We start from the raw sequence: 24396 nt of genomic DNA on the forward strand, positions 1-24396 counted from the left end.
TTTTTTAACTAGGAAAAAAATCATTACTTTTCATAAATATGTGCAATTTCTCCCCAAGAAAAGCTTTCTCCACATCCACTTTACAATGTAAGCAAATTCAAATGACATATCTTTAATTATACAAAAAGTGTTGCGGCTCCATGTGAAATTAGCATCTAACTATGCAACAAACTTCCCTAGATTCAACTGTCATTTCTTGTTGCTCATTCTAACCATGTTTAATTCTTACTTTTTATTTTTTTACCAAATATACCTAAAAGGTTCCAAATGTTGTATTTGTTCTTTTAAAAAAAAATCACCTTTAAAAAGTGCTGCCCCCAAAAAACATCTTCAACTTTAACTTTAGGAAATGATCAAATCTTCTCTGAGTCCTATCCACGTGTTTCATGCTTTGAAAAATCAATATAGTTCAGTTCATGAGCTGAATGACCATCCATCCATCCATCCATCCATCCATCCATCCATCCATCCATCCATCTGTCCTTTCCCTAAACTGCTCATTTTGTTCAGGCTTGTGTGGGACTGGACCATATCCCAGCATGCATTTGGCAGAACGGGACACACTTTAGACAGTATTAGCTAAAGTGACACAGAATCCATTAGTTTTTAATTCAAGGTGGGGAAAAATTAATTGCAGGAAAGCAACGCACATTCATTCAGGTATAACTAATTGGGGGCTTGTTTTTAAGTTAACTAGGAGACACAACTTTTGCGCACCCTTTAACGCAATTCGCAAGCTAACGATGGTTTATTGAACGCAGATGCTCAACAAATACAAAGTCCATTTCTGGGCTGGTTGCGTTTGTTAATGTTAATACAACTATGTTGTTAGACTAATGAACGAATGCTTCCACTCCTGCTGTTCCCACTTCTGTTTCAAGGAGATACATTTATGACGAGAGTTGATAAGGTGTTCTAATTTTGCATTATTTCGAATGTGATGGAATTTGCCATAACTGAGGACAACTTTATTAAAGCCAACTCTTTGCTTTGGTTCCAAAAGTATTAATTTTGTACTAATTTTATTATTGTGTGATTAAAATAAACAAACAAACAAAAAAAACAATACAATTTTATGGGATTTGAAGCATTCATAATGTTGATTTTGATTCACTTCGCCCCATTGAACCCCCACTGGGCCTCTGACCCCACCATTTTCCTGCACCCCCCCAAATTCCATTTTTTCTGAATCCACCACTATTATCAAAGATATTCTCAAAATTGTGGACCCCCAATGTTTGCATTAAAATCAGCCCTGTAATGCGGCACTGAACAGTGCAAACTTTTCACCAACTAGCCCAGAAATGAGATAACATAAATTACGCCCATGTAACGCATTTTGCGTTGGGGTTAATGAATTAATGAGCAAGTGCAGAAACGAGCCCTGTTTCACAAATAATCTAAACTGAACTCACATTCACTACCCATTCATAATGACACAATCAATAATGTAACCATTGTTCAGAGGAAGTTCAGAGGCAACATTTTCTGTTGGTGTAGTTTAACTCATATTTTGACACAAGATTCTGAAACTCATGTCTTGTTGTCAACGTTCAAAAACTGAATCTGTAGTTGTAACCAGTGAATATTCAAATAGCTCCATGTCTGACTGCCTGCATATGATGACCTTCCTGCCTCACCTGTGGATGTAATCCAGTTTACTGTGTTGCTGCGCGTTGAAAGAGGGAGAGATTATGCATTAGAATATTTTTTCATTTGTGACACATAAAGATGCCATCTAGACTTTAAAACTATAATAAATATGTAAAATATTGCCTATATCACACTAATTCTCACATCAACAGTGCTTTAAACTGTTTATTTGAAGTATTTTATAAATGACACACTGTCCTGACTGCCATGTACAGAAAATATGTGTTTGGGGCATTATAGAATATGCTGCATTGCATTTACAGCAGTAAAAATGTACCATACACATTGATGCAGCAAGAAAGTGAATCAAAAACATAACTTTAACAATAAATTGTAAACACAAAAGCAAATTTATTGTTGATATGTACTTATGTTCTTTAAGTTTTACTTGTAGCAGAGTATTTTTACAGTGTTTGTCAGTATTTTCCTTCAGTGAATGAACTAAAAACTCCTCCACTAGTGGCTGGCAGAAATATGAGAGACACTATGAATGTTTATGTCACCTACAACATTTACTTTTTATGTTATTGGATTTTCAGTTTATATATAAACTTAAACTCCAGGAGAGACAGTTGGGAAAATGACCAATCCAGTGTTTTACTGAATTCTTCTCCACAATACCCAAAAGAGCTGACACTAAAGTATGAAGTCAGTGATTACTAGGCCACCAAAAGCCAGTTATGACCTTTCTGCTTAAAAATAATACCCTGCTTCAAATTGAACGCATGGCTCTTGTTTTGTTTTGCTCTTTTAGGACTATGTATCAAATTGCTCCACTCTACTGTTGGTGCACACACATTGTGCATGGCTGGCCCCAGAGAGATGCCGCTGTCACCCTGGCAGCATTACAGCAGCACCCATTTAGTACCACCACCGCAGTGAAATAGGGTTCAATTCCCATCGGGGGCCACACACACTGAGCAGCTCTAAAAATGCACGCTCTCGAGGCACTTTGAATGAAAGCGCTCTCCAAATGGCAGCTGTAGGTAATGAAAATTTTTCAAAAAAATTCCTTCTAAAATAGATATATAGAGTGTTGGAAACGAGCGGCGCAGATATAGAGCTGCTATTCTGTAGCAGCCGACTGCCGTATTGTCAGCGGTGATAATATTTTCTGTGAGCTGAAGATAGCTTCTCCCTCAGCACGCCTGAGGGGAGGTTAAGCCTCATAGCTAGTGGCCTGTGAACCAGAGAATGGGAACTCCTGTGCATATATGTGTGTGAGAGGGAGATTGTGAAAAGGAGGAGAGGAGGTGGAGAGAGCTGAAGAGAAGCAAAAGAAAAGAGATTGTATTCATTTATCTTTGTCTGTCAGCTTCACTGTAACGATAGATAGATAGATAGATAGATAGATAGATAGATAGATAGATAGATAGATAGATAGATAGATAGATAGATAGATAGATAGATAGATAGATAGATAGATAGATAGATAGATAGATAGATAGATAGATAGATAGATAGATAGATAGATAGATAGACATTAGACTGAATCTGATCAGTGATTGGTAATTACTTCTACCTGATCAGGTGCTGTTCATATGTTTCTTCAATTTCAATATAATAATAATAATAATAATAATAATAATAATAATAATAATAATAATAATAATAATAATAATAATATTTATACAGTGCCTTTCATGGTACCCAAGGTTGCTTAACAAAGAAAAAAGAAGGAGGATTACAAGGATTATAATTACAATATTGAATATTCAAAATACAATATGTTAGATTGATTTTGTTGAATTGAACATTGCATTTAGCACACTGTATGACAATGTGACGTTTATACATTTTGTTTTGCACCTGCTCTGTAATTGAGAACTGGCTTTTTCATTGTGTTGACCTCAACCTCAGCTGTTATTACAGCCTCCATGTTTATTTGACGAAAATTATAGGCTGAACCATTAAATGTTTTCAGTACTTAGTTTAATGCTAAGGACACTGTGACAAATAAAGGGAACAACTTTCTATCATTTATTTCTATTTTTTACATGTCTCTAAAACTGAAATCATTACATATTGGTTGTCATTAACATGCGTTTATTTTTATTTTGTCAAACAGCAGTTGTCAGTAGTAAAAATGGTTGCTGGTCAACATGTGGTTTTTGCAGCAGTTAAATGACTGTTCCATAGTCATTCAGATGTTTGACAACAGAAACAAGAGAAATATGCCTGAGACTGGATTCTGCATTGCTGTTGTTTGTTTGAGTGTGGTGTTCCTGTCCAGTTTGAAACATAAACTTTTTTTCTGAAACATGATGTTTCACATTCATTTTGTAAAGTCACTGGACATCCAGGACAGAATCTGAATAGAAGCCTGATAGATCGTTGGATATAATATGAACTAATACAATACATACACTATTTTCCTTCTCCTTCATTACCCCGTCTCTCCATCTTTATCCCTCTTTTCATCTTGATTCCACTCTTCCTCCCTTTTTTCATTTATTCTCTCGCCTCTCAAACCTGTCGTCAGTCCTTCCCTCCATGCCATCAATCAGTCCATTCATCCATCTCTCCTGATCGCTCCTCAACTCCAGAGAGAGAGAAGGAGTTACAGTCAGGGTTATTTGTCTCCCTTACTAACCTGCCATCTCTCTCTCTCTCCCTTTTTCTCATCCTTTATTGTCCCTCACTCTGTCCTCTCGCTCCACCTCTCCTCCTCCCTCCCTCCTGCATCCATCACTCCTCCTGATGGGCTTCGGGGCCTCAGAGGCTCATAGTTTGGCCCCACACCTCCATCACCTCCTCCATTATCAGCTCTCTCCATCCCTTCATCCGTTCCTCCTCCAGACTCCATCCATCCTCCTCCTTCTTTTGCTCTGCCTCAATCAACTGAGAATCCAAACTTTTTCCTCCCTCCTCTTTGATCCTTCCTTTTTTTCCTCACTTGGTGTTGGTTCATACTACTCTCCCTCGCTCTCTTTCCTTTTAACTCCTTCATTTCTCAAATTTTCTATCCATCCATATGCAAATTTTCTTCCCTGTCATCTCTACCTTGTTACATTTCAATCCACCCAAACCTAAAATGAGTTATGTGTATTTCATTTGACTTAGGTTTGGTGTTCAGATTTGATTAAAAGGATGTTAATAGGATGGTGTGTGGTGGTATTGCAATATTTGGTCCATATCTGTAAGCTTCCAGAAGATGGACAGAAAAACAGATGAAATGAATGCAGAGTAAGGATAGACAGTTGGACTGTAGTCGTGGTTAATAGTTTACACTAAGAATGTAAAATGACTTTGTTTCATATTACTTGATGAAGTGTACAGTTCTACCAAGTCAGTATGCTAGCAGTTAGTATTAGCTCACCCCTGACCCCTTGGGCTTCATAAGAACAGATCAGAAACCAAAAAGTGATGTCATGGTTTTTCTGTTAACCATTTGCAGTCCATGCATTTAAATTACACATTAGCAGGTACTATAGGGTACAATTTTTATCCCGCCCCCCAAAGGAGAGGCAAGGGATACTGTTTTTGGCTCCGTTTGTTTGTTTCTTTGTTGTTAACACTCTAGCAGCAAAACCGTTGCTTCAATTCCTACCAAATTGGGTTTATAGATTGCCAGTGACCCTGAATAGATGTGGTTAAATTTTGGGAAAAGTAGGTCAAATTTTTTTAGGAATTTTTAAAATCTTTTTTTCTTCTCTCATTTACTTATGGTGGGTGAAATTTCAAATGTCTATAAAAACATCAATTTTGTTTCAATTTACTTCAAACTTGGCACATATATAGAGGCAATTGATATGCTGACATCACCACATGCATAGACATGATGACATCAGCTGGATCGATGCCAAAATAAACTGCAATATGTGTGAGGGGTGGGGTTTGTTGTGCCTGGCACCACTTACCATGCAGTTTTGCTGAAGTTCCAAGCGAGCTGACAAGATAATATAAGGTGATGTAAAAGCATGCAGGTAACAGTGGATCATCCAGAAACATTGCGTGTGCCATCATTTTGCAACATTTTTAGACACACTACAGTTTTCTTTCTCTCACCGAAGTACGACAACATGCAAATGAATTCTGAGGTCTGATGTAAAGGTGCTTACAGTCATGAAAAGGAGTCTGCGGGCTAGTTCATGCAGACAACTCCAGCTGCACTGATACACACACTAACCACACCCTCCAAATAGGAGATCTGTTCTTAAACTGCAAGAATTCCCCATCTTCCCCTCTGATACACCTGCATTGCATCCTTACTGCCAGCACTCGAAGCCCCCTGTACCATCCACCTGTAGGCTTCAGGGAGGAATATATTTATTCATTACTCCCCTTCTATAGCTACACATTAAAAATACCTGCAGGGAGAGATGGCCCCGGAGCCCATTGACCAAACTTTAAATGTATTCTGCTGCTGCTGCAAAAAAGCAAACTTAAGTTGTCTGACTCAACTGAGTGTAATGGTTGAACTTTTATACTTACATTGCATCCTTATGATGACCAGCCACATTGAGGGGCTGTTTTATCTGAAGCAGAAATGCTTCATGCTGCTACTAAATCCTAGTCAAGTCATGAAGAGGCGAGGCGGGTTGAGTTGATACCATCAGTAAAAATGCAGTAAAAAAGCCCAGTTGGCTTGTTGTAACTTTGTTGTAATAGGTATTTTCCTTTGGCTTATTTTGTCGAGCCATACCGTATTGTATGTAATTATTTGTTCTTCTTTTTGGGGAATTGTGGTCCTTAATTTAAAAATCCACCGGTGACTCCTCGTACCTTCCAGCTCAGTCCTTCACATTACATATTAGACTTTTTTTTGTATTAAATTGAACACTGTATCTTTCCCTAATCCAAACCAAGTGCTGCCAGTGCCTCAAAATAACCTTTTTTAATAACACTGAAGTCACTTTCAGATATTATTAATTACATCATAGAAAACAAAATCCTATTACACTAGATAGAAGAATGCTGCTGGCATTATATTTTAAGGAAAACGTGTTTGAGCTGGCAATTTTCTGAGAGACAGAAAATAATTTGTCCCTTGCACCTTCAGTCATATCTCCTCGTTTTTCTCACTTCTTCCATTTCTTTTCCTGTTTTGAACTTTCTTTGCCTCCGTTCATACTTCATGTTTCACTTTGTTTCCTCCTTCTTTTATAACATCATTCCTTACCTTTTTTTTAATCTTTTCTGTTGCTGTTCTTTTTTCTGTCTGCGTTTCTAACCTACCAGTATCTATTCTTCTTACACTACAGTTTTACTTTTCTTTCTTCCCTCTTCTCTTTTCTTCAAGCCTTGCATCATCACATAGAAGATTTGGCCTCCTCTTGTTTTATCCTTCTCCTCATTCCCCTTTCCCCCAATTTTTTTTTGCCTTTTGCATACCCTGTCATTTTCCTCCTTCCATTTTCTTCAGTCTTTCCCCTCATATATGATATAATAAATCTACACTTTGTCACCTCTTTTGTCTTTTCCTTTCAGATCTGTTGGTCCTTTCCTTTCCTTTCCTTTCCTTTCCTTTCCTTTCCTTTCCTTTCCTTTCCTTTCCTTTCCTTTCCTTTCCTTTCCTTTCCTTTCCTTTCCTTTCCTTTCCTTTCCTTTCCTTTCCTTTCCTTTCCTTTCCTTTCCTTTCCTTTCCTTTCTTACCTTTCCATTCCTTTCATTTCCTCTCTTCCTCCCCTTCAGTGTTTTCCAGAGGGGATGATGAACACAGGACTTATTGAAGAACAGAAATAATGAAATAAAATCCAGCAGAAACCCACCCAGAACAAAACACATTTTCTCATTTTCTTCCAGTAAAAGTTATGAATTTTTTATGTTTCAATCTATGGTTTTAATGAAACATTTTTTAGAGGCGACACGTCATACATTTTCATAACAGGAATTTGGGCTGACATTTTCAATATGTTGTTTCATATGGCGTGCAGTGTGTACATAATGGATTCATCAGCACCTGAGACTATGTGTGTGTGCTTGTGTGTGTGCAGGTTGGCATTTCTTTGTCAGTTGTCTGTATGTTACATATGCATTTTTTACGTTTGTGTTTTTGCACATTTGTGACCAATATTTCCTCTTCTCTGCAGCGTTTTGAACAGAACTCCGGTTCATCTCATCCACGAGATCATTCTGGTGGACGACTTCAGCGATGACGGTGAGTTGCAGCTGGACAGACGCACACACAAACACAACATTCCAGGTTTTTTCCAGGTCAGAGATAACAGAGATGAGACCTACATAACAGGTCAGAGGGAAGAATGTGTCCACAGCAGCTGGGTCCACAGTTTTAGGATTACAATAGAGATGAAACAGGACCTTTTTCATTCTGGGTCATGGAGGAGAGACTGCATGAGTATTGTCACGTCAGCAGCTGTGTCCGCCCTGTCAGACAAAGTCCAGGTTAAACTGAAAAAAAGAAGAAAAAAAAGTACTTTATGTAGATTTGGATTAAAGGTGCAGATTTGCCCATGCTCATGTACTTGCATAACATTTGTGGAGTAACCTGTGTTGTGCCGGCAGATGGTTGTATTTTAGCTGAAGCCCACTGCATTTCTAAGCTAACTGTAGTTAGTGGTATGTTTCCATAATCATATTTAATGTGCAATTTAAAGTTTCAAATCAGAATGTTAACAGCAAAACAGACCCAAATCTCATTGGTTCTTGGTGGTTTTTGCTTTTTTCCACCAAAAGAGTAAATGTGGATCAAGGATGAATGGGGAAAAATGAGACAAAACAAAACCATTTACAAGTAAATTCTCACATAAACATTTAATTCACATGACTGAGACAGACGACTGTCTTCCTGGTAATTCTGATAAAGTATGACAACCTGTCTTGTAGCAGACATTATTACTACTATTTATTTTACTATTCATTTTTTCCTGGTCTCATCTATCGAATAAAGGTTAAAGGTTAATTCACATTATTATCCCCTCAGAGAAATTTAATCTCTGCATTTTATCTGTCATAAACTATTAGCATTAGTATTGACAATTAGCCTTAGCACTCAGCACATTAGGAACAGTGAGCGGCCATTGAAGGTGCTTGGGGACCAACTCCAGATCTTCATCATTGCCTTGGTCAATGGGCATTGACAGGAGAATTATACCTGTTTTTAATTGCAGGATGAACTGGAGGATCCAGAGGATATGTGCTCAGTGTGGGGAACAGGCAAAATAAACACAGAAAGGCGTCGGTTAGACTGGGATTTGAAAATGAAACCTAGCTGTGAAGTGGAAGTGCAACCACACATCCAGACATCTGCGCTGTTTATCAAAGATGTGTGTAACTTTGTTTATAGTGCCACTGTCTAACCAAACTATGCAGCCTTGTTTATTTGCTCAAAATGTAATATAAACACATAGAATTTTCATTTTATTTTTTGTGACTTTTCAGACATTTTCTTCAAATTCACTTGATATTTTAAGCAAAAACAGAAACATTTAAGAACTCAAGAGTGAACATAAAGATTTTCACAGAAAGTCTGACCCAAGAAGTCAGTGTATTTATTGTAACGTATGTTTAACTGAGACATTTATTAGTTTAGTGGTGAAATTTGTTAACATCAAAGAATGACCAGCTTCCAACAGAAAGAAGACTCCAACATGAACTTGAATGAATGTTTCATACTGAATTATTAAAGGCCCTGAAAACTCTGAACAACGGGGTCTTTCATTAAAAAAATATTTAACAGCTGTTTCTTGAAGTCAAGGATCCTTCCCTTCACATCGAGTCCTTCTTGCTGAATGGAACAGTCCATTTTGTGCAAGTTTTGTCAAGGTCCTTCTCCATTCTGTGGTTCATATATTTGAGATGGAAAATAAAACACAAATGAAGGTGGTAACAAGTCAGCTACATCTATTCAGTCAACCAGTGTCGCTAAATGAGTCTGGGAATCAGTTAATTATTACAGATTTACAGTGTCGATAGTATTTAGCAGAATATTAATGCATGCATTTACAAGGACAATAATAAAGATGAAACAGATTTATGTGTTTTGTTACAACGTGGAACAAATATAGTATTAAAAAGGCTAATACTTTTATTATTTAAGCACCTTGTTTTCCTCAACATGTTCCATTTATTTATGCATAAGTATAATGAATTGCTCTTTGTGAAATGTGTTATATACTGTAAACATGTCACACACCCATGTTTAAATGCATATTACACTGGTGAAGTTGTTTGTTATTTTCATGTGGTGTCATGAAGATCCATGCATAGGATTGTGGGTACTTAATGAGCACAGAGGATCCTGAGAAGAAGCCTTGAATATTCTCAGAAGGAGAAACTTGATGACGTAACATTATGTAAATGAGGCCTTGAAGAATCCATCCTTGACTTTGAGAAACACAGCACACTTCTGCATTGGTACACTCTGTTTCTGTACTCTTTAACAGTTTAGAAGAAGCAGGTGTCATGTTTCTGTATGTCAGTCAGGATTTAACAAAAACATTAAAAGACCAAAACCAATAATAAATGAATGATGAATGACAGGGGACTAGGACACGCTGACACTCACTGCTTTGATGGTACAGACTAATGTTTCAACAATACTGTGTCCTCTTTAGTGTCAAAGAGAAAGGCAGAAGGAAAAGAAATCAAAAATGCTTTTAAAATGGTTGTTCTCTGTCATTTACAAAATGCAGATTTCAGCTTTACGGCTTCACTTTGTAAATAAAAGATCGAAGCCTATAATTGAGCAAAAATGTGTAGTTTTTGTAAGATAACAACAACAAAAGCTATTACAGAACCTCTGCAAACCCTTGATTTACACTAATTATACATTTTAAATGAATGTTTTTCATTTATAAGCAAAATTAATGAATGAATACGTTTTTTTTTATTCATTACTTTGTTTTTCATTTGTCTGTTTTTGTTAGTATTTTCTTTTGCTGTATTTATATCCACGTCTCTTCCTTTTCCTTTTTTATCATTACTTGAAGGTGATTATTCTCCCATCATCCACTAAGGTTAAAAAAAACATAGTCAAAACATGTTTGCAGGTACTAAACAACTTTTATGTTTGTATCAGAGTGCTTCTGGCCTGTTTCTGGCTGTTGTATTTTTTCATTACTTACTTTTTTAACATTAATGATGTTTTTTTTTTGTTTGTTTGTTTGTTTGGTTTTTTTGCCCTGTTGTTTTCAATGCATTCCGCCCCATCTTTGATTAGTAGCTGTTTCCTTTATACACATTTACATTTTATGTTTTTTCCACTCACTGAAGCACCTACTGCCATTTTTTTCCAATAAATTAAAATGTTGAGATATAGAGTGGAGTATTCAGGTAATATGTCTGCCAAATGCATAAATGAAATAAATGAAATATCTACTAAAACTACACTTAAATAAAAACTATATTTGCTTGCCGAAATCATCTGTAGAGTTCAACACTTTGCAAACACCTGTTTTGTTGTAGTATTTTCCTCTGTTTCCTGCTCTAAGTTCTTGTTCATACCTGGTGGTTCTGAGTTTTGATACTATCAGAAACAATATGTCTGCTCTTTGGATTTCACGGTCAGGGAAGACAACAAAGATAAGAAAAACACAAACATACATCGGCAAACTGTGTGTCCAGACATACAGTGCATGTCTGATAAAAAAAAAAGTTGATTTGTTCCTGAATGTTTATCTCTGTTCACTGACACGAGTTTATTCGTCTGTGTTTGAAGTTATTCAAGTGTATTCATGCTTCTTGGTAATTCAAGGATGAAATGCTTTCAAAGATAGTGCAGAATGTATTGGTTTGTTTCTTCAGCCCAACTGTGTCAAACATACGGCCCATGGGCCAAAAGCAGCCAAAACTGGCTCTCCAAAGGGTCCAATCCAGCCCACAGGACTAATTTACAAAATACAAAAATTACACATAATATATATTATGTAATATATTTTTCAGTTCAAATGCCTGTTACTAAATAATCCTTTTTATAATATTGTTAAAATTCACTTTTCTTTAGAAATTTCAGCTTATTCATGGTTCAGGTTATTCATAAAAGATATTCATGAAAGGATCATTTGTAAATGTAAATGTTCTCACAACATAATTTAACTTTTTTGCACTAAACAGAAGAGGAAAAAGTTGGAGGTGTCATTATGTATGGGTTACGCTCTTATTTTGCTGGTCTGCTTGAGATCCAATGAATGATCCCTGAACTAAAATGAGTTTGACCCCCACGGTATTGAAGTTTGTGCACCTTTTAGAAATGTTCCATATGTTTCTGCATACAAACCCAAACATGATCATGTTTTTGTCCTAGAACTAAGCAAGTGGTGCCAAGCACAACAAACCCTGTCCCTCGCACATATTGTAGCTTATTTTGGCATGGATCCAGCTGATGTCATCATGTCTATGCATGTGCTGATGTCAGCATATCAATTGACTCTATATTTTAACTTTAAGTTATAAGTTTGAAGTAAATTGAAACAAAATTAATGTTTTTATAGACATGTGAAATTTTGTCCATTATAAGTAAATGGGAGAAGAAAAAAGATTTTAAAAATTCATAAAAAATGTTTAACTTTAACCTAGTGTTCCCAAAATGTAATGACATCTCTTCTTGCTCACTGGCAATCTATAAACCCAATTTGGTATGAATTTAACCAGTAGTTTTGCTGCCAGAGTGTTAACAAACAAACAAAGAAACAAACAAGCACACCGAACCAAAAACAATATGCCTTGCCTCCCCTGGGTAGGTAATAAAACAAATTCAATCAAAAACAAAAAGAGAAAAAATAATTTAAAAAAAATGGAAAATTTAATCACAATTGCAACACAAGAAAAAGTAACTGTAGAAATACATTGTCATTGAATGTCTCTTATTTATTACATTTTATTTATTTATTTATTTTTAGATTTATTTATAAAATTTTTTACATGTGTTAACATGGTGACAAGATGTATTCACATTTTAATAATATGTGAGCATAAGATGCAGGGTTCAGAATTATTTTGTCTGAGTGTCGGGTCAAGAGTGAGTTTTCTAAGACATGTCCTTCATTCTGGGTCATAACGTTTGTACCGGGGTCGTAGAGTATTTCCTCTGTTTTTTTCTTAGAGTTTACACTTTGCAGGCGTTTGCTGTGCAAGACCAGCAGCAGGCGTCTGTTTTGGGTCAAAGGGCTCTGATGGGGGTTTTCAGTCATTCAGGGCCACTACACTTACACATAGTGTGACAGTGGAGTTCTTTCATCTGTTTTCCTTATAGCAGAGAACCACAACACTTCCTCATGTGGTGTAATATTTGAAATTCCAGGTTGTAGTTATCAAAAAATAATTATATTGTGCTGAATCTAAATGTGACTCTGTAGTGCCTTTGTTTAAAAAAAAATACTAAATATTAATTTCATGTCTATAAATGACTCACATCCCACTGGGATTTTTTTTCTTCTTCTTTTCATCGTGACACCTTTGGCTGAGTACTTCTTGAGCCTGTATTACAGCAGACAGTTTTATTATTATATTTAAAATAATATATTAATACCACTCAGAGGTTCAGCAGGGAGCTCACAGTTGGCTGAACAGCAACTAAACAAACGTCTGAGTTGTCAAACTGAAAGCTTTGAATTGTCGCCTTGCTGCTGCTGGAGTTTCAATGAGACGCTAATTTCCCCACAGAGTTTCAGAAAAATTATCAAAATATATTATACAGCAGCACACCGCATTCTGATTGTTCTATTATATTCAACTGAATTTTTCATGTGTTTTTTTTGCATTTCAGAAAGCGACTGCCAGCTTCTCACAAAACTCCCCAAAGTGAAATGCCTTCGCAACAACAAGAGAGAAGGTACGTGTGTGCATATAAAGAGATGATGTGGTTGTTTGTTCATGTGTTTGTGTCTAAGATTGTAGATGTAATAACCAACCCAGACTAGCCAAATCAGTTCCAGTTAGTTTTTGTCCTCACTGATATAATCATGCAGTATGTAAAATCAAAGGGCCTCATGCAAGAACCACTCACACACACACACTAGCAAATCTATTGAAATCTATACATGCAATTGAATACAGTAGTGGGAAAAGGTTTTTGGGCGCCCTTAAAATTTTAACACAGTCTCAAATATTATCTCGAAATATTTGCAGACAAATCTTTTTTTGCATTTCAAAAGGTGTGCATCAAACAGACACAAACAAATTCTAATTATTTTTTGTTTGTTAATAAGAATAAAATACCAGAACTAATTCTTCAATATGTCGTCTCCTGGATGTGTCTATTATCTTGCTGAAACATCCAGTTTTGACCTCAATGCAACAGAGCATGTGCAGAAGGGAACATGTGGTTATGGAGAATGGCAGAGTTCAGTGACTTAAGAGTGATCCTTAATGCAATAAATCACAAAGCAAGTTTTTGTTTTTTTGTTTTTTTTTTCTCCATACTCAAGTTTTTCTGTAGCTTGAATTTTCTTAGAGGTACTCAATTTGTGAGTTTGTTAATCTTGTTTTGTTAGATTTCTGTAATTTATTGAATTAACCCATAAAGACCCAATGCTACATTTGTGGCAGTTCCTAAAAGAATTTTTCTCTATTTCTAACCTTTCTTAAATAATTTATCACCATCTATTGTAATATTATTCTCAGTATTTTGCATTTTTAAGTAAAAATCAGGTATTTTCCTACTTCAAGCTAGGTAAATATTTAATTTACTGATCATGTAGACTGTCTATAAAAGTTTGGAATAAAATTGATAGTTATTATAATCAAAAACATAGAAAATTGAAGAAAATTTGACGTTTGCAGTAAAACCTATCATTAACTGGACATAAACTCAATATCTCCATCCACTGTCATTGTCAAACTCCATGAATAAATGTTGTAGAAGGTGATGGTGTTTCTTCGTTCACTACGGAGCCTCTGAACATCCAAATGGGTCATATCTGATGACCATGAAAGATGACAAACTATATTTTACACCAATTATTTACATGTATTGATAAAATTAGTGTACAAGTATTAAATATTTTAGCTCGTTAGATGATTTTAGGTCTTTATGGGTTAAAATTACTGAATTATTCTATATTTCATTACTTTGAGGCAGTTTTGACTGTTTTAAGTGCTGTGTGCTTCATAATTTTCTGATACAAATGATAGAACAGGTGTCACTCACCATGTTTATGCAAATTGGGCACACATTTTTCTGAAGTTACAAGCATTTGCTAAAACATGTAGCAGCTTGTGCAGACTCATTTTACCAAAAAACAGAGATACAGTAAGGAGGTGTTCTTGTCATGAGGCCTGTTGTCTGCTAGAGAAAACTTCTTGAAAACTTCTGACACTGGTGATAAAGACAGGTGAGGAAAAAAGGAAGGGAACTGGAAAAAATCTGTGAGACTGAACACCTTTACAACATCAAGACTCTTGACACTAGTTCATCTACATCAGATTTTATTAACAGACTGATGACTTTAGCCATAATTAGTTCTACTTTACAAATCCGACTCACCTCTTCATCAGGATCTCACACGTACATTTGTTCTTGTTGCGTATTTTATTTTCGGCGCTGCATAGGCGATACAAAGGTTTATTTTGGTACGGTAACGCATGACAGTTGGTGTGAGATTTGGTCTTCTACTGACAGAAGATCCAGCCATTAAATGTGAACCTGCACGATTAACTGTCACAAAAGACTGCCTGAAATGCACTGAACAAGTATAATCAGTTTATATTTATATGTGCCATGCATTTACGCTCAGCATGTGGACGTTTAGCCAGTCAGATGGAGCTGAAGTTAACTGTCAACTACTGACAGATTAATTATGGTTAATTTTAGGATGAATGCACACTTCTTTGCTGTTGTAGATTTTACATGATCCTGCTCCCAGAGACACAAACAAAGCAGACACAAGTGAAAACATATGTTATCCAGACTCCTTTTGTTTGTTTTCTTTGCCGTCTGACGCTTGTTTGCACTGTTTTTAGTATTGATGTTTGGTATAAACTGTCAGGATGTTAATGAAAATCCTCTCTAGTCTTCGTCTATACATTCCTATATATATATAATAACATGACTTGCAGACAGACAAGCAGACAGTAAAAGTGTGAAGTGAAATTGATTCATCCATCTTTGGCAACATATGGATCTGCAGAGCTGAAATGACCTGAAGGGAACTGAAGTGACAGGAGCTGCTGCTGAAATAAAGCTCAGAAAGGCAGAGTGAGACAGTGTGTCATCAGAAAATGTTACTGAAGAATAAAAAAGTCTTCCATAAGGCTTAACTAAATATAGCATAAATCAAACAGTAAAAAAAAAGGCAAACCACAAAAAAGAAAAAAGAAATGTATTTGTGTTTTATGTCAAAACAGAAACTGCACTGACAACCAGAGGAGGGTTCACGCTTCAATCCAACTAAATATGGATGTTGTTCCTTGTTTTAATGGCTAATACGAGACATGCTTCACGGCTATCATTTTTCTATGTAATCCATTTTAACTGGCTCCATGCTCTCAAATATAGAATACAAATGAAAGCAATACAGAAATTAACATGACAGCTTGACAATGTGAAAGGGTCAGGAGCCATTTTGGATAGAGAAGCAGAACATGACACCAAAAACAGATTTAGTTTTATTCTTATTTAATGACTGTGTATGTAGGAACTTATGGTTATGAGACATTGGTTGTGATATCTAAGGGTTTTATGGATATGGATATTCCAAACTCTCAACAGCAGGGTGAGTCATGTACCAGAACACATTTAGGACTACAAAAACCAACAACGAATCAGCACTATGATTCCACAGACTGTATCTCACTGAATAAAGTATAAAGCTCCTTGTTTACAAATATCTGTATTATAGTATCATCATATTTTCTTCTTCAAACTAAAACTCATAGCCAGTTATTTTGAAAGTTGGTCAAAATAACACTTTTTGTCTTCTAATCTTCATGTGCTACTTCAGCTGATAATTTACATTATAGCTCTGTTATCTTAGCTTTAGACCGAAAACGACTACAGTAAAATCCAAATATCACCTTAGTTTTCTGTTTGTGTTGCCAATAGCTGCACTAAAGAGATGTCTGGAATTTTCCAAACAGAGTCAGAACTGTCACAGTTTAGTCTGAACAATGACTCAACAAAATGGCCATCTTACAAAAGATAATAACATCACATAATGATTTTATACCTTCAAAAGCCTCATAATCAAACTCACCCGTGTAGAAGAAACACTGTGATTTCATCATCAAACTCCATTCTTTTCATTCAGGGCCATATCTATAGGTGAAAACCACAACAATGCTTCTAACTTTAATTACTTTGTCACTTTCTTTCATTCTAAAAGGTGTTTCTTAGTGGTTCTCATTATGTGAGTATTATATTGTGAGTACAACAAGAAATGTATAGAGAAGCATTAAAAAAGCCAATATGAAACATTATATACTGTATATAGTATATAAAATCCAGGGAGAGTCGAAGGAATGTCATGGAGACTAACTGGGGTCCACATGAATGAATACAGGATACAGTGAATGTTGGAATCACAACATTGTATACTACGAGCACTAAATATCTTCTACATATATGTGATCATGGGAAATATGACTGTTTGATCTGAGAATTTGGGATGCATTCCTGTTGTTAAGACGACAGTGAAAGGGTTTCACCTACACTTAAATCCTCAGTTACTCTTTCCTTTAACGTCATTTTCTCCAGATCATGCTCTTACTCTGCACTACCCTCATCACAGCTGAGTGGGAAAAGATAGACAGACATTTCCAGACATCTCATCGCTGTTATTTAGAAAAGTTCAAATAGCAGCGACCTCACCAGGGCAAACTGAAGGAGAAAACACTCAGAAACCACTTTAACCATGTTATTGTTCAGTGAGAACTGTGCCATTTAAACTCTGATTACTCTCTGAAATGTCTATGAGTCTTTCTCCTCTAATATTCCTCTGTTTTGTCTCTTTGTCTTTCTTTATCCTGGTATGTATTTCCACATCTTCACATTTTACCTGTTTAGCTTCCTCTGTTGCCCACTCCTCACTCATGTCTCTCTCTTTGTAACAACAGGAGCACTTGTCCTACATGCTGCCGTTGAAGGATTCCATTATAGTGCCGTCACGCTGGTCACACACACGCATGCACAAACACACATGACATGCAGGGTTCATCAGTTCAGCTAGTTAATGGTTTATGGCTTCTGTCCGTGTCACTTGATTTTTTTTTAATGCTCATAAAAATGCATCAGGCTGATACGCTACGTCTTCTCTGATGACACAAACACCAGCGCTTGAGTGTTTGTACTTCTGAGGACCCTCACAGATAAAATGCATTATCAAGTCAAAGCTAATTTATTCTCAAACTAAATTAAAGTGTGTGAAATTTAATGGCGTTAAGGAGGATTTAATTACAGAAATGGAATGCCACTTCGATATAAATATAGATAATTATGTTTTCACTGGTTTATAATGGCAAAAAAAATCATAATGGCTGTGTTTTCATTCCTTTAGCATGAAAGGGAGCTGCTTGCAGTTCACACGGTCTACCGTGTTTCTACAATAGCTTCAGACTTCTTTTTTTTTTTTTTTTTATTGCCGATAGCTTTCATTGTTAAAGTGCATACATCAACTTCTATGCTATGTCTGAATGAGGATCAGAGTGAATATCACCAAATATTTTACACTGAACCACTGAAGCATGGTTAGATATTAAACAAAAAGTGAATAGCTAGTGGCTTCAATCACACAAATTTGAAGATTTGTTGTTGTTATTCCCACTGCTTTTTTAAAAAATTAAAATAGAAAATGATTGCAAGAAGTCATCGGTTACTATGTATCAGGGTTTACATTAGCTGGTTATTGCCATTTTTGCCTAGAAAAATAGTACGCACAATCAGATGCGTCAACTGTCGCAATCTGTCTGTCCAATTCTTTCTGTAGCAGTTCTGGATATAGAATGTGTTTGGGTTTGATTTTGAGGCACTGAAGTTTACTTTGTGCTAAGTTAGAAAAAAAAAATCCTCAAGGCATTCCTGAAATATCACAGTCATAAGAAAGGAAAAATGGAGGTCACAGTGACCTTGACCTTTTATCAAAATATTATCACTTTTCTAGTCCAAGTAAACATTTCTGGCAAAATTTTGTGTCATTCTGTTAAACTGTAAAATTGAGTTGAGTTTGAGTTGTTGCTGCTCTATCAACCTTTTCTTACGAGTACATTATATGTGTATTTCTAACATACACCATCACTGAAACATCAGAGAAATTGTCTCATACTTTTTAGAGTAAAATACATTCCTTTTGTTCACTAGATCATCATGAAACCCTGGTGTGTATGTGTTTGTAAGGCAGGTTCCAGGTGTTTCTGTTAACCCATAAAAACCGAGGAATATTTTTGCGGCAACTTCCAAAAGGGGTTTTCTCTGCAATTAACTTTTCTTAACTCTTTCAGTGGCATGGGCCGATTAAATCGGCTTTACGAATACAACCTTTGAAGTGCCACGGGCCGATCAGATCGGCTTTGGAGAACACGCCATATTTGTGTACAAACAAACCATCCACCCCCATTTCTTTCTCACATTTCGATGACGTTCTTTCAAATCTTCTTGCAAATTACAATCAATAATGAATCGGCTGCGTCCGGTGCGTTTATGAATCTAAGTAGCAATTGGTCGGATGTTACCGAGCGGTTTTTGACCAAGGAAGAGCTCGCGTTTCGTTTTCTGCTTGGGAAATTTTATGAATGAATTTATGAATGAAATCATATGCAAATTAGATGGCCATTTTGTAGTAATATCGTAAACACAGCGATCTGTCAAAACAGTCCCATCTGCTAGAAAATGAGTTCTGATGACGGTTCAGACTTCGATTATAAAAACGACGCGAAATACTGAAAAACGGCCAAATTCTGTGGCACTTTTAAGGCTTATTAGCCCCTTAACTGTCTGGCACCAAAAGAGTTAAGCAATTTATCACCATTAATATAATATTATCCTAAAATGCAGTTTACATTTTAGTGAAAATCAGGTATTTTCCTATATTCAATTAACTGATCATGTTGATGTTCATAAAAGCTCAGAGCACATTCAAAGGTTATTACATAAAACAGAGAAAACTGAAGTAAAAGGGACTTTTTCAACAGAATACCTCATTAACTGGACATAAAAACAAATGTCTACAACCATTGCCATTTGTCAAACTACATGAGTTTTACCGGTGAATTAATGTTGCAGAAGATAACAGTGTTTCCACATTCACTACAGAGTCTCTGGATATCCACAATAGACACATCTGAGGCTGCTGAAAAACTGACAAACTTAATTTTACCAGAACTATTTCAAAGTATTGAAAGGGTTAGTAGTTAATAATCTAAACGTATTAAACATTTTCGATCAGTAGACGGTTTGGTCGCCGGTTTAGGTCTTGGAGGGTTAAATGAACAGAGAGCCCTTCAGGTCACATAAGGACTAGACCCTCAAACGTGCAGTAGGTAATTGCATTAACACACACAGCGGTGATAGGTGGAGAACATTAAGAGTTATCAATACAGATTAATGGTCTCTCAAACACAAAGGCGGCCCGTCCTGCGCTGTACCAGCCTGTTTGACTTTGTGTTGAGTGCAACTGTGTGTGTATTTGAATAAATGGTTGTCCACCACTATGAGTGTGTGTGTGTGCATGTGTGCTACTTGCAAGTTGAGTCCGTTTTCAATGTGTGTGGGCGTGCATGTGTTTGTGTGTGTGCGTACTTATGTGTGTGTCCATCCATCCAGAAAATAAAGCCTTATTGAGGATGAAATGGGATTTTTAATTGGCTGAGCCTCGGCCTAACGGCGGCGTGCGAAACTTCACGGCCCCCGCGAACAATGTCACTGACACACACATCCAGACCCGCAATGGACCCACACAGTCACAGCTACACAAACACACAGCAGCAGAGCAGTGCACACACACACAGACACACACACTACATCTCCATGTCAGGGAGTATTGATTAGACCATTTAGTCCAAATAGAAGAGAACACTGGCCTCCATCAGGGAGACCTCCTAACAGCCTCGTTTACACACACACACACATATACACACACACATCCAGTCCGTCTCTCTAAACACAACCACAGTCAGCCGACACACACACATTTTGTCTCCCTGTCACTAACCTTCACTCACCTCCTCACACACCACCAGACACAGACACACACCCATACTAAGACACACACACACACATGCAGAGTGTGATGGCCCCGTTAAAAGGTTGTGTCCATGTCTGACAGGGCCTCTAAGAGCCGTGCATCGATTTTCCCCTTTGCTGACTGACTGGGAGCTCGAAGGAGAGAAAGAAAGGATGTCAATAGGAAGAGCAAGGCACTAACTCTGCTAAGGTTAAAGGTTCGATTCCCACCATATGTCTAAAAATATCCCATCCTGTTGAAGCGGCGGTGAAAGCTTGGATGAACATGTGTTTGTGTGAAGAACTGAAGAGGATGTAGGAGAGTGTGTGGTACTGATAGTCACAGCTCGTGAGCGTGAAAGTTGAATATATACTGTCTTATCCGATCTGCCGCCCTGAAAAGAATCAATTTCAGCAGGCAAAGTGGAGGATTTCAATTTAGCAGAGAGCAGCTCTGACGGCAGGGAGGCTTTATGATGATATCAAATGTAAGGCATGAAGTGCATGTGTGGATGGAGACTGTATGTTTAGATATTAAGGCATATATGAGCAGATGTGGTGTCTAAAAGTGGAAGATAACAGAAACTGGACTCATCAAAACCTCCTGCACTGGATAAAATATCACATAAAAATCCCATGACCACAAATGTATTACTAAATATAATCATCTTTTCTGCATACAATAATTGATATACTTACTTCTGGACAACAAAAAATGATAGATCAGACGAATCAGTTTCATAGGAGTGGAAACCTTGAAAATCTACAATCTGAACATTATTAGCACCTAAAATCTGTGTAAACACTAGATCCAATCATTGCTCTCTGGCTCAGAAAAATATATTGTTTCTCTGCCTGTCGTGGTCATTCTTTTCTGTTGATTCAATTGAATTTTCTCAATAAAATTATTAGTCTTTATAGTCGATTGAACCCTTTTGCACATATATTGTGTTAATACTTTGGGTCATGTAGTACAAACCTTTACCGTAACCCTGTAAAGCCTGAACCATTAAATCATTGACAGAAAATTCCAGTTCTTTTGAAACTGGAGCCTTTATTGGTCTTTCTGAACAACCAAATACATTTTTTTTCCAATATCAATTTCCATGTATGAGTTTCAAGTTTGTATCATATTTAATACATCGGGTCTTAATGCTCAAATATTATTATTTTTGAACAAACAAAAACATAATATAACACCAACATGTCAAACACATTTGTAATTCCTTTTCAAAATTGGCAAAGCTCTGCCTGCTTCCTCATTATTGACAATCATGTAGTGTCACTGGAAAGGCCTCTGGTGAACAAATTCCTCCCCCCGGTGGGTTATCCATGTATTGCATGTATCTAATTGTATGCATCAGGTTTTTCAAGAAAAAAAATATCACACTGATCATGTAGAGGGCTTCAAAAATCATGTTGCAAATATGATATGTTTGGCATTATAGGGTTAGTGGTACTCAAAGCCCTTTACATTCATTCATTCACAAACAATCACTGAAAGCAATTTGGGGTTCAGTGTGTTGCTCGAGGGCACTTCGGTGTGTCGACAAAGGTCATGAATTGAACCTTCAGCCTTCCAGTTTGTGGATGATTCGGACTCCTGAGCCAAAACTTAAACAGTTTATTCATGTAAATAATTAAGATGGAATTTTGAAGAAATATTATCTGTGTTACTGCAGAATTTGGTAATGTGATCCATTGTTCCCTGGACTTGGTAATGATATAGATTTGACCCAAGCATTGAACTCGAACAATATGGCATCAAAATTATGAAACAAAATTTGCGGTAGTGGAATCACTTTGGTCTTTGTCGAATAAGCATGAAAGTCCTCCCTGAACATCAGCTGCCGACAGTTCAGCCTAATGTACTTAAAATTCCTGCATTGCATAGTTCATAAATTTTCAAGACATGGAGGAGTCACCTCAATAAAAATGACTCCAAATAAGAAACAAGGACATATAATAATGAAAACTCCTGTGAATATTAGAGCTTTTCAGTAACAACAATTGTAGCCATCAAGTAAATCTACAAATTCATCCCTCATCATCAGCTTCTTACATGTATCGTGACATAGTGAGAATCTATGTTACAAAATTGATAAATCTATGAGACATATTAAAGGATCCCCTCACTCAAAATGACTCCACATAAGCAACAAGGCAAATATAACGATTAAATCCATTTCCATCTTTGTTATGAAACATATGGAAATGCATTGTTACTACATTGACATAGAGCATTGTAAGTGTGTGTGTGTGTGTGTGTGTGTGTGTGTGTGTGTGTGTGTGTGTGTGTGTGTGTGTGGTGGTGGTGGTGGTGGTGGTGGGTTGGAGTGGGGGGGTTGAAGGGGGACAGTACTCGTGGAGTGCTTAGGGCAGTGTGAGTACACCCTGACTTTCTTATAATTGCATTATCTCATTATGTCCTCTTAATACAATAATGGCACTGGACCATAAAATTAGTCCCACCTACTGTTTGTTTCATTGCACCTATCTCCTATTATTTGCACATCAGTTGCTTCATGTTTCTGCAAATTTGTACAATACATTTGGAGAGGGGCTTCACCTTTATGAGTACATACAGATGATGCATGAATCACTTTAACCTTTATAGACCCAGGGCTACTTTTGTGGCTACTTTTTTTCTCTCTATTTAACCTTTCTTGGGTCATTTATCACCATTTATTATAATATTATTCTCTGTGTTTTGCATTTTTCAATGTATGTCATGTATTTTCTATATCTAATTTCCTGTATTTAATTTAGATGTTCATGAAAACTCAGAGTAAATTCAAAGGTTATTGTATCAAAACAAAGAAAACTGCAGAAAAAAGGACTTCTTCAGTGAAACAGAGCATTAGCTGAACATAAACCAAGTGTCTCCATCCACTGTCATTGATCCAACTCCATGAGTTTTACTGGTAAATAAATGTTGCTGAAGATGACATTGTTTCAAAGGTTGTCCAAATGGGTCATATCTGATGACTATGAAAAGATGACAAACTGTATTTTACACCAATTATTTACATGCATTGATAGGATTAGTGGATCAACAAGTATTAAACGCTTTAGATCAGTAGATGGTTTTGGTCGACGGTGGATGCTTGGGTTTTAATGGGTAAAAACAACACACTCTATTTCTTTTTGTGTATCAGGCCTGATCCGGTCCAGAGTTCGGGGGGCTGACGCTGCAAGGGCAGGAGTCCTCACTTTCCTGGACAGCCACTGTGAGGTCAACAAGGACTGGCTGCCCCCCCTCCTGCAGAGGATCAAACAGGTAGACAACAACAACACTTTGTTTACAACCAAATCTAAAAGGGGTTCATGTGTGTATGTATGTGTGCTTGTGATTGAAATTCTGACTTTTTCCTCATATTTAACCTTGAAGAAGAGTGTGCGTCTAAGCGTGCTCAGTGCAACCAACTTCAACAAGGCCACTTCAAAAGCATGGAGTATTTTATTGCTCCACAGAAGGACTTTGTGTGCGTATGCTGTTCTGATTGCTCCTCATTAAGAAATAAGTACTGCACTTTTCCTTTCACCCCACTTGTCTCTGCTGTCCTCACTTCTTCCTCTTCTCATATCGTCTTTTACCACTTGTCATTTCGTCCTCCTTTTTCTCACCTTGTCTTCATTTTTCTGTATCTCCTCCCCCTCTGTATTTTCACTCTTCACACCTCCTTTTTTCT

The 24396-nt window shown here is 36.7% G+C and overlaps 1 protein-coding gene across 1 annotated transcript in view; it reads left to right on the forward strand.

The window, feature by feature from the left end:
• galnt14 (UDP-N-acetyl-alpha-D-galactosamine:polypeptide N-acetylgalactosaminyltransferase 14 (GalNAc-T14)) overlaps positions 1-24396 on the forward strand; it is a 297487-nt gene that overhangs the window by 203258 nt on the left and 69833 nt on the right. Inside the window, exons 4-6 of the mRNA XM_030128374.1 lie at positions 7686-7753; positions 13319-13384; positions 23863-23984. Coding sequence (XP_029984234.1) covers positions 7686-7753; positions 13319-13384; positions 23863-23984 — 256 coding nt within the window. The remainder of the gene's footprint in view (positions 1-7685; positions 7754-13318; positions 13385-23862; positions 23985-24396) is intronic.

Source organism: Sphaeramia orbicularis, chromosome 24 (assembly GCF_902148855.1).
Source record: "Sphaeramia orbicularis chromosome 24, fSphaOr1.1, whole genome shotgun sequence".
NCBI lineage: Eukaryota > Metazoa > Chordata > Actinopteri > Kurtiformes > Apogonidae > Sphaeramia > Sphaeramia orbicularis.